The sequence below is a fragment of the Miscanthus floridulus genome, chromosome 13 (assembly GCF_019320115.1).
Source record: "Miscanthus floridulus cultivar M001 chromosome 13, ASM1932011v1, whole genome shotgun sequence".
In the NCBI taxonomy this organism is placed as follows: Eukaryota; Viridiplantae; Streptophyta; class Magnoliopsida; order Poales; family Poaceae; genus Miscanthus; species Miscanthus floridulus.
This window is the reverse complement of record NC_089592.1, coordinates 76,643,166-76,653,704: the sequence shown is the minus strand read 5'-3', so window position 1 is coordinate 76,653,704 and position 10,539 is coordinate 76,643,166. Positions and strand designations below refer to the sequence as shown.

The window sequence follows — 10,539 nt, the reverse complement described above, 5'->3', positions numbered from 1 at the left end:
CTGGGACCATCCTAAGAGTTCTAGATATTGATAACAAGAGATCGCGAGCGCCATCACTTAGAATGCTGCAATCTGTCTCGAACCCATAAGTCTACTCCCAACCAAGAACCACAAAACAAATCCTCTCTCGAAGGGAAGGCGCAAGCTTTTCATGTTCTTGCACCCAAGAAAAAAGCTTTCAAGAGATATGGTCCTGTTTGTAGATCAAGCATAAAGACCTCTTCTCACTAAAGCCTTGGAAAAAAATTACCCATGTATCCAAGCTGTGGCCTGTTGTGTTGAACAAATAGGTTCTAATATCTCAAATAGACCATGTTGCTTGCCACCAATTTCGGCAATATGTTGCCTCCACCTAGTGTCGTATGGTACTACGGTCACTTGTTCTTGAAATAAGTTGAGAGAAATCTCCTCAGATTCTACCATATATAGAAACTAAATCAGTTTAGTTTTACAAACCATCATTCCAGGAAATGCTATTACCGAGCGAACACCTTTATAGACAACAAATGACAAAAGGAAAATCCCTGAGCATCTTCCTCATGTCCACCTCCCCTTTCTCCTAATTCCTCTTTCTAATCAGCCCAGAATCCATCTAACACCAAGAACTTTGAAATTGATTCGTACTTTTTTTTTGAAGAAAAAATTGATTCATACTACTAGGCTGCTGACCTCAAAGTGATTGGAGAGATGTATACAGTAAGGATGCAATATGTACTACACTGCTGTATGTAAGCAACATGAATGGAGGTAGCCCAGAAAACATTCGTAACAAGCAACATGGACAGAATTCTTAGGAATGATCTATTGGTGAATTATTTTTTAGCATGAACTGGTGATCACTGTAGAGCATACTCTTATCTATATACTACACAGCAGATCTGGAGGTAGTTCCTAAACTAATTTGGTAGACTGGAAAATTGCGTCAATGAGTTTTTATTCACCTGCTTATCGGTAAGAGAGGGAGGAGGCAGAGAGAGGGGGTTACCTGAGAAGTGTCTCCTCAGTTCGTCATCCATGTGGGAAGCATCCCTTGCTTCGTGGTGGTCGCCTGGCCTCCGTCGTGGTGGTCTTGTGATCCTCTCCTGGTACCATACCGGGGGGCAGCCGCGGGAGCCTGCGTCGTCGGCGCGGGGGGATGGGCGCCGGGTGCGGGCGAGACGAGTCTAGGCGGCGGGCCGCCGGCGGGAGCGGCCGGCGTGGGCGGGCGGGCGCGCGGGGCGGCGCGCAGGCGCGGCGTTGCGGGCGGGGTGGCGTGCGGGGTGGTGCCGGTGGAGGCGGCTTCGGGGCCGCGGCCGGCGGGCGAGCGCGCCGGGCGAGCACGAGCAGGGCAGCACGGGAGAAGGCGCGGCGGCGCGAGGATGATGGGCAGGGCAGGGGGCAGCGGTGAGGGAGCGAGGGGACGGGAGTGTGCGTGCGTGCATGAGTGAGTCTCGACCGTGCCAGTTAAGTCTTGGGTCAGGCCTTTGCCGAGTGTCCGTGATCCGACACTCGGCAAAGCCGGGAGTTTTAAAAAAACATTAAAAATCTTTGCCGAGAGTGAAGCCTATCAGGCACTCGGCAAAGACTATACTTTGTCGAGTGCTAACCCTAGGACACTCGGCAAAGATATTTTTAAAAAAAACTTTTCTATTTCCTTTCCCTTTTCCTTAACCGTTTTTTCCAAATTTGTTCCAATACACTTTGAAAATACCTTGTCAAATTCACTCAACAATGCAAATTTGATGCTTCAGCGAAAAATAGATCATGATTTCATGTAGTTATAGCTCAAATTCCATTTATATAATTGCAATTAATAATTAATAATTATCAAATGGATCAAAAAATCACTAAAATTTAACATAACACGATCTTTGATGTCTATTGGCTATACAAAAAGTTTCAGAGTCAAACCACAACTCGACCGTTACTTTCACTCCAAATCTTACCAGATCATTCTCAACAATCATGAAACTTCTTCGGAGATGTTTCGGTTTGTAAGCAATGTACGTGACAACTTATGCGACACCTTCTCAATTTTTTACCACAGCCTCCACATATGATACCATGACATCTTATCAAATTTCATGATTTTCAGACTTCCTTTGCTTTTTATAGAATTTAAAAATCATTCAACCACACGCTCGGGGTCATGTTTCCGAAATAAGATGTTCGAAACACCTTATAATCTTTATAGGTAAGACCTCAAACTGGGTTGAATAACATGAATATCAATTTTATACTCATTTTTTCCAAATATTTGAATCATTGCAGTTCAAATTTAACTTAATTAAAAAATTGCTTGAAATGCAATTAATTAGTTAAATATAGCAAATAAATTCAAAAATACACCAAACTTAAGCATGGAGTACCACATGTGGTATGTGGAGAGGTGAAAAATTTTGAAGTGCAGGAGTCAAAAAAAATTATACTTTGTCGAGTGTCTACTTTTGACACTCGGCAAAGTCTCTTTGCCGAGTGTTACATTTGTACACTCGGCAAAGAGCTGATGGCGGCAGGCTGGTTTAACAGCGGGCCAAAATTTGCCGAGTGTGAGACGTTGACACTCGACAAAGAAAGTCTTTGCCGAGTGGCATATCTGAGCACTCGGCAAAAAGGACGTCTTTGTCGAGTGCTGATTCTGAGCACTCAGCAAAGACAAGCTTTGCCGAGGGTCGTGTCGTTGTCGAGTGTTCAAGTTTGGGCACTTGGCAAAGACAGCCTTTGCCGAGTGCCCGAGATAAAAAAAAACTCGGCAAAGATCTTGGCACTCGGCAAAGCTTACGATTCCGGTAGTGCATGAACAGTGCAACAGATCATACAGCGGTACTATGTAATTTCCTGTGGCCAAGTCTCTAACCCGCCTGGTCAAAAATTGTGAGCATCGGATCATACGCTGGTACAGTATTGTTTTCAGCACATAATCCTCTTGGTGTTTTGCTCGTATCTCCTAGCTCTGAAATCCGTTTTTATGATCTTGCGTGTTTTTTTTTGTGAGTCACTACCATGTTTTTTTGCTCTAGCACGTTAAGTGTTATCCTAAACGCTAAATGGTAAACAGTCGATCACCCTTTGTTTAGCGTTTAGGCGTTTAGACGGTGTTTAAACGGAGTTCACTTATTCTAGCATTTTTTTACATTTTTATGCAAGTTAAAATGAATTATTTTAGTATGTACATGTAAAAAGAATCAAATATACATATTTGAAATCAAGTATAAATATAATAAAATTAAGTAATTTATGCATGTAAAACCCAACTGATTTATCTGGTGTTCGTCTAAACAACCGATTAAACAGTTGTTTGCGCCGTTTAAAACCATTTACCTCCGTTTCGTTTAGGGAGTTTTAGACCGTTTATTTCCGTTTTTCGACCATTTAAACGGTTAAACCGTTTAATTTCCGTTTAACCCCTAGGGGCCCGTTCGGTTCCAGTGGCCTGGAACCATTCCTGTCCGATATGCTTACATAATTTTATGTAAGTTTTGATAATCTGGATTGATTCTGATTCCCGGTGGAATCCGGGCCTAAACAAAATAGCTTGTCACCATTTACCGTTCAGCTCGCAACTCTGAGCACCTCGTCAACCCCGGTCGAGATGAACGGCAACAAAGGCTGAGACGCTGATGAGCTCAAGAACGTGACGCCGCGCGTACCTCGCGTTCAGTTGGCTCACACAACTGCAGCGCTCGCTCTTCCCAAGCACAAGACCCAAGCACAAGATCCGTCCGTAGGTGAACCATGCAAAGCTCGCCGCCCTTGTCCGTTGCACACTTCATCACAACTACAAATAGCGTGCACCTGGCCACACTTCCCAAGCAAGCCAGCAGAGCAGGACCAGGAGCGCGTCCGGCAGGCACCGGGCAACAAAAATGGCGCTAGAGGCGGCCAGCGTCCCCCGCGCACTCCTCGCCGCGTGCCTCGTCCTCCTGGTCCTCGGCAGCAGCGACGGTCCGTCGTCGGTGCTGCGCGGCGCGGAGGCGCAGGGCGGCGGCGGGCAGTGCCTGCCGCAGCTGAACGGCCTCCTGGCGTGCCGCGCGTACCTGGTGCCCGGCGCGCCGGACCCCAGCGCGGACTGCTGCAGCGCGCTGAGCGCCGTGTCTCACGAGTGCGCCTGCAGCACCATGGGCATCATCAACAGCCTGCCCGGCCGGTGCAACCTCGCCCAAGTCAACTGCAGTAAGCTTTATAGCGAAGGCCGTAACAGTTTCATATCTTCATTCATCTCGGTGCTAAGCTTACTAATCGATGTGTTCTTGTGGTTTGTGTTCATGATGCAGCCGCTTGAACCTTTGAAGCAGGAGCGAGCTGGCACGGATGCTGCAATTCATGCAGGGAAGAGGAATAAGAAGTGTTTCCATTTCACAGTGAGAGCAGTCGAGCTCCACTGCTCCAGCTTTTGCCTTTGACCGCCGGCATCGCCCAACGCTGTTGTCGTCGTTTTCTTTTGATATATTCACAGTGTCTTGCGGAGCATAAATAAAATAATACCAAACCATGCATCACCAGCATGCAACCTTTTCTATCGTGCAACTCCCTTGTGTGATGCCTGTTCATTTTGATACCCACCATGTTCGCTTGTTGGTTTCAGCCAGCCCAAACCAGCCAGCCAATAATGTTTTCTTCTCATAACAAACCAGCACCCGCCAACCCAAACCAGCCCAGAAACCAACCAGCGAACAGACCGAACAGCTACCGTGTGCCAGTCACAGTAAATTACGTGATCACGTAAGTATACAGTCCAGGAAACCGATACGGATGATTAAACCACCATTTCTCCGAAGTAAGCTGATATATCCACCACACCCGCTGAGGATACAAGCTGAACCTGATACATCAATTCTAAAAACAGCAGGAGCTACCCAAACTGAATGTAGAATTGCACATACATTCTGACTGCACATCTGCACTTTAATGTGGCCATGAGAATTGTGTGCGCTACCCAAACTGACAATCAGAGAAACACCAGCGTTTCAGAGCACAAAAGATGGCGACGGGATCTCCTCTAGAGATAAGTTATCATTCAACCACTGCAGTATTTTCATGAACACACGCCAGGTATGATTTTAAAAGTGCATATTACTTAACCATAACTCTAAAACCTTATACTCTACGCTGACAGTTTTTCTAGGAACAGAGCTTCCTGCTTGCTAGTGAGACCAAGATCACTCAATGACATCTGGCTCTCGCCTTCAGTGAAAGCACGCCTGGGATAAGACCTCACCTGTCCAAAGAAAAATCACAAAATCACTACGGTTACAAGAACCGGTCAGGGGTAGATGACAAACTTTATGTAGAATCAAAGGAACATTCTGATGTCTCCCCTAAACAAGGCTCACTCATGCCATCACTCAATACTAGAAAACAACATAACCAACTGACCAGTAAAAATGCAATGCTGATGAACAAAAAAGATTGTTGGTGCAATTTTCCATCTTGATGTATAGTCATATCATACGAACTTAACTTCTTGACTGACCTGACTACTTAACAGCCACCAGGGCAATTGATGCTACAAGCCTATAACAATTAACAAGTGCTTAACATAAAGAACTAAACAGGTGATTCCACTAAACCCATGTAGATAGTTCAAAATGGTTTGATAAAATAGTTTCGATTCGAATAGGTGGAAGTTATAATTTGTTTAAATGGATAGGTACTGTGAAAATTGCCAAGTGAAGTTGCCAAAATAAAAGGTCCTGCAAAAGTAATTCTGAAACAATAGTATCTTTTCTTTCTTGTTAGCACAAAGTGTGAATAACCAGCTGGTGCTGATACCATATCTCCAGTATAATAATCTATGGTCTGTGACTGCACATATCTTTTATCAGTAAATATTGTTTTGCAAATATACATTGAAGGAGGTAGATGAGAATTACCAGTCTATAAGTTCCTGGCTTGAAAGTCCTGCTGATGTCTATGAAATCGAAAAGATACTGCAACAATTCCAGGAAGATTAGAAGCATAATGAAGCACTTAAGCAATCAGCAGGGATTCTGGCAACTTAAATAAGCTCACCTGAAGCTTGTCTGATTTGAGAAAGCGCCGTCCTCGACGACTACCATCAGGCATGCGGACTACCACTGTGACAGCCCCCTCGTCATTTTGTAGTGGCTCCTTCGGTAGTGATGCTTGTTTGGCTGCAAGCTCGGATTCCAACTCCTAAGAATCACCCCAAAAAAAGAAAGGTACATTACTACTAGTAAAATAACGAAAACCTTGGAGAATATATATCTAACAATATTTAGCATGAGCTGAGAAGGAAATCAATCTGCTACATTATTATTCAATTGCTAAATGATAGACACCTTATACTAAAGACAACAATAGTTTACCAAAACTTTCCTGATAAGGACTGACAAATGTACTACAGTTCTTCCATAATATCTGGAAGATCGAACACATTACCGATTACCCACTTCTGCAATTAACCCAACCCAATTGCAGTTTAATAAACCGTATATGCTCCTGAGGCAACAAAATTATCCAAGCGCAGTAAATGTAAGAATCTCAATGATATTCTGAAACTTTGACTTTGATAGTACTAAGTGAAGTACCTCTTCCTCACGTTGTTTCTTTAGCTTCTCCTCCTCTTCTTTCTTTTGACGTTCAAGAGCAGCTTCTCTTGCTGCAGCTTCCTCTACCCTGCGGAGTTCAGCCTCCTGCACAGCCTTCAACTCTTTTTCTCGATCAGCTTGGAGAGCAGCAAGATACTCATCATCCTGCAATTGAAATATTGTTAGTCATCCTATACAGTAGTTGTAATACTCTCCAGCAGATGAATACTGCTCAGTACCTGCTGCTCCCTTAACAACCGCTGCGCCGTTAATGATGGTGACGGAGGACGTGCTACTCGGGGATAGCGAGTCGACCTGCCACGGGCTGGGATGGAAAATGGATATGGTGCTCCTCCAGGAATCCCACCAAACATTGCAGCCTCAAGCATAACAGCTTCATCATGCTCTTCAGAAGAAATACCACCCCACTTTTCAAGGAAATTTAAACAACACTGTGAGTTTCTGAAACTATAATTTGCAGACCATAGCTCACTAGAAGCATAATGGGAACTGAATACCTCTTCTGAAGGAAAACCCCCATTATGCTGATGATCAATTTGAACATGAGGTTGAGGACTTGACGGGGGGCTGTCAGCCCTTTGAACAGTTTCTGCTGGCTCAATAGTTCTGCCTCGAAATCGCCTAGAACGAATCCTAACTAAAGGTTGTTCGTCATCATCTTCACTGTCCTCTTGGAAGTTCTCTTCATCTACTGTTTGCTCAGAAGTTCCAACTTTCCCTGCAGTTAGTCCTCGCCTACAATAAGAATGGACGTGTATGAGGAATCAGTTGCTACCAAGTATATTCCAGACACAGATTATCCTTACAAAGGTTGTGTAGGTAAAGGCTGGCTAAAAACATTGCACGAAAATGACCCAAACAAACAGGGAAACAATATCATATCCCGCATGATGCACGGCTTCCATGTAAATGAAACCATACCAAAAAAAAAAAACAAATGGTAGGGGAACTTAAATTGAGCCATTAACTGATTATGAATAACTAATAACCCACACACTACCACTGTTCTACACATTTTGAAAATGTGTGTTCACCTTTCATTTATCCGACTTCCTCCTTGGTCGCCTTCTTTATCAGATAAGTCAGGAGAGTGATCTGCTACATACATTCCCTCTTGGCGCAGAGCTCTCTCTCGCTCTGCTGTCTGGTAGCCACATCAAAAGAACACATTGCGGATATAGGTATATGAACAAAAATACAGAGCTGCATCTTAGAAGTTAAAAGTCTACCTCCAAGGACAAAGAAACTGCCCGAGCAAGCTCATCATCACCTCTGCCACGTGACGTGTTTTCAGATTCACCACTACTTAGAACCTGTGCACAATAGTTTTTGTTAAAAAGTTTGTTTAAGCAGATGTACAATCGAAATCCAAAAGCAGAAGCATACATTTTTCATGCCTTCAGCTTCCCTTTTTGAAGCTTCAATTGCTGCTCGGATCATCTCTTCTTCTATATCATTGTTATAGTCACTAACATCAACCACTGGAGGCGCGCTTGGCATGGAATGGTTTGGGTGTGAGGCACTGCTTGGGATCATAGGATCATGAGCAGATGGTGTTGATGGCAAGTCTTCGTCATCTTCATCAACTATAACAGTCCCATGGATCTCTGGACCATAGAAAGATTCACGTCCAGTAACATCCTCAATAATGGGACCCTGACCAGAACTGCCTGTTTGAGTATTGCTGTCCTTAACTTCAATAGGTATCTGCCTCACGTCCCTAGGTTGTGTCACTCGGGGTCCACGTCCAAATATATCACCAGCAGTTATGCCAGCAAAACCTGGATCCAAAAGTGCAAAAGGGCTGCCCAAAGTTCTAGGGAACAAAGGTCTGTTGAACATGGGATCAAGTGGTTCATCCAGCTCCATCATGTCATCATAACTGGCAGTGGCAGTGGCAGGTACAGGATTCTGATTGATTCTGGTGCTGAAAACCATTCATTTGAGAATTTCAGTCACATCAAATGGAACAGGAAAATAATATCACGTGACCAAATGCATAGAAGTTAAGAGAACGAAAGCATACGTGGTCCTATCTCCCTCATTAAAATAAGCATTCACGGCTTCATTTAGATCGTGACCATGTTCCTGAGTAAAAAAAAAAAATTTGGTCAGCCGTTGTAGCTAACATGAGTCCAAAAAGGCAGTCACATTTCTAGTTAACAATGATTATATATAATGAAGTTAAAACCACTAAGGGTTAAAATGCAGCACACTGAATGATAATTATTTATTTGTTTGAAATAACATTCTTTCCATAGAAAATGCTGCGTTTGAGGACATGGAAATGCCCTAAACAGAATATATTTGCAATCAGCGAGAGTATTTACTCATGATAACTTTTTTATCTTTTACTAGGTTAAAAAATACCAAGTTTGATGCAGCAAACTGGATGAATAGAGAATAGCTGACGGATAGAAAATATTTAATATTTAACAATAAAATATCCATTTGTATAAATTCCAATAATTTGTTAGAGATACTACATAAACAGATATGTGAAATACATGAACTAGAGCCTATCTTCATCACAGAGACAGAAATAATTGAATTCAGACTGTCGATTACAGTTTGAACTGCACAATTAGATCAAAGACAAATCAGCTGGAGTGCCTGTGCTGAAATCATGTCACATGCTCAATGATTTAGCACACATTCTGGAATATATTGAAGTGTTTCAGCCAGCGCTCTAAACTCTGCGTTATTACAAACTCCAACAGGACCAACGCAAACCTTCAACCAGGCAGTAGACAACAACATTCTTGACCCACATAAACAAACATCTCAACAAGTGTTTTTCCCTCACCAAATCGACCCAATCTAGCGTTCCAGAAACTGAGCCTCCAACAGAATTTAACACAAATGAACTTACAACTTAGTTCTCCGGCTAGACAATTAAGGAATTCACAGTTACAACATTAGATGAGATCTGATGCACCGGCTCTACTCTGTTCATCCGCGCCGATCCAGTGAAGTCTCGGCATTTCACACCGCACAAATGCAAACTAAAAACTAAGTGCACGCATCAATCCCATCACAACCAAAAAAACTCCCATGCATTACACTCTTTAGAAACTCAAATTCAGCAATTTCTGCGACCCCCTAAACTCACAGGGAAGCGATTACGATTACGCCCACGAAACCCCGGCCCAGTCGCACATCTCACACCCATCCGCCACGGCCCCGCACCGCCATCTAACGAACCCACGCCATGCGGAGCCGAAGCCGAACCCTAGCCCGAAAACCCGAGCAACGGATCCCCAAAAAGCCGGGACCGTAACACCAATGGGTAGAGACGGGGAAGGGAGGGGGAGGGCAGGCGTCGTCACCTCGAGCACGCGGATGGCGGCGGCCTCGTCGGCGCCGGTGATGCTGATGAAGGTGTCGATCGCCTCCTGCGGCGGCCGCGCCATGGATGGAGGCGCGCCGGCACCGGCGGCGGCCTGGGGGAGCCGCGGCGAGGAGGTTGGGGGCCGGTGCGGAGAGCCGGAGAGGAGAGGAGTCGCGAAGCAGCGGAGCCGTGCGTGTTAATTCAAGTGTGGGGCGATGTGGTGCTCTCTTATTGCTCTCCTCCTCCCCTCTCACGGGCCCGTGGGCCGTCAGCGGTGGGCCTGCGCGAGAACGACAGACGCCGGAAATGACGCCGGTGCCCTCGCGAATGCTTGCGTGTTGCCGCGCTGGATGACTGGATCGGAGAGGAGTAGGGGCATGGGCGTAATAAAACACCATCGACAGCGGCTTTTCTATCTTCTTGCGAAACAAGGATGCCGGGCTAGGAGAAGGGAAGCAAGGAAAGAAGCGTTGGTCCTTGTTCACGAAGGGATGGAGGACGCTTTGATGGGGACTGAAAGCATCTGTAGCCACAAACAACTGACTTGGTATATGCCTTGCTGCAGGGAGGTGATTCACGAAAACATATTTTCACTTTTCAGCCACTTGGAGAAATGCAGCGCCGGCATTGGAGTCTGGAAAAGAGCAATGTCTAATT

At 44.8% G+C, this 10,539-nt stretch overlaps 2 protein-coding genes across 2 annotated transcripts; one reads left to right on the top strand and one right to left on the bottom strand.

Moving 5' to 3' along the window:
- The first annotated feature begins 3,405 nt into the window (after window positions 1-3,405).
- Window positions 3,406-4,522, top strand: LOC136500352 (non-specific lipid-transfer protein C4-like). The gene is made up of 2 exons (XM_066495689.1): window positions 3,406-4,152; window positions 4,254-4,522. Exons 1-2 carry the CDS (start codon window positions 3,846-3,848, stop codon window positions 4,259-4,261), a joined length of 315 nt encoding a protein of 104 aa, XP_066351786.1. The 5' UTR covers window positions 3,406-3,845; the 3' UTR covers window positions 4,262-4,522.
- Window positions 4,523-4,969: 447 nt separating this feature from the next.
- Window positions 4,970-10,085, bottom strand: LOC136500351 (plant UBX domain-containing protein 8). Its single transcript, XM_066495688.1, has 11 exons — window positions 9,881-10,085; window positions 8,578-8,639; window positions 7,938-8,478; window positions 7,781-7,864; window positions 7,586-7,695; window positions 7,049-7,286; window positions 6,770-6,958; window positions 6,531-6,695; window positions 5,992-6,135; window positions 5,853-5,909; window positions 4,970-5,197 (listed from the first exon to the last, which is right to left on the bottom strand). Exons 1-11 carry the CDS (start codon window positions 9,962-9,964, stop codon window positions 5,084-5,086), a joined length of 1,788 nt encoding a protein of 595 aa, XP_066351785.1. The 5' UTR covers window positions 9,965-10,085; the 3' UTR covers window positions 4,970-5,083.
- Between the last annotated feature and the right edge of the window lie 454 nt (window positions 10,086-10,539).

What these genes read in the sequence shown, in the direction of transcription:
- LOC136500352 (XM_066495689.1), top strand. Translation starts at nt 3,846, where the DNA reads ATGGCGCTAGAGGCGGCCAGCGTCCCCCGCGCACTCCTCGCCGCGTGC.
- LOC136500351 (XM_066495688.1), bottom strand. Translation starts at nt 9,964, where the DNA reads ATGGCGCGGCCGCCGCAGGAGGCGATCGACACCTTCATCAGCATCACC. An exon ending in GGAAGTCGGATAAATGAAAG is followed by an intron (nt 7,287 to 7,585) that starts GTGAACACACAT and finishes TTCTTATTGTAG; the next exon opens with GCGAGGACTAACTGCAGGGA. An exon ending in GGGGTTTTCCTTCAGAAGAG is followed by an intron (nt 6,959 to 7,048) that starts GTATTCAGTTCC and finishes TTCCTTGAAAAG; the next exon opens with TGGGGTGGTATTTCTTCTGA.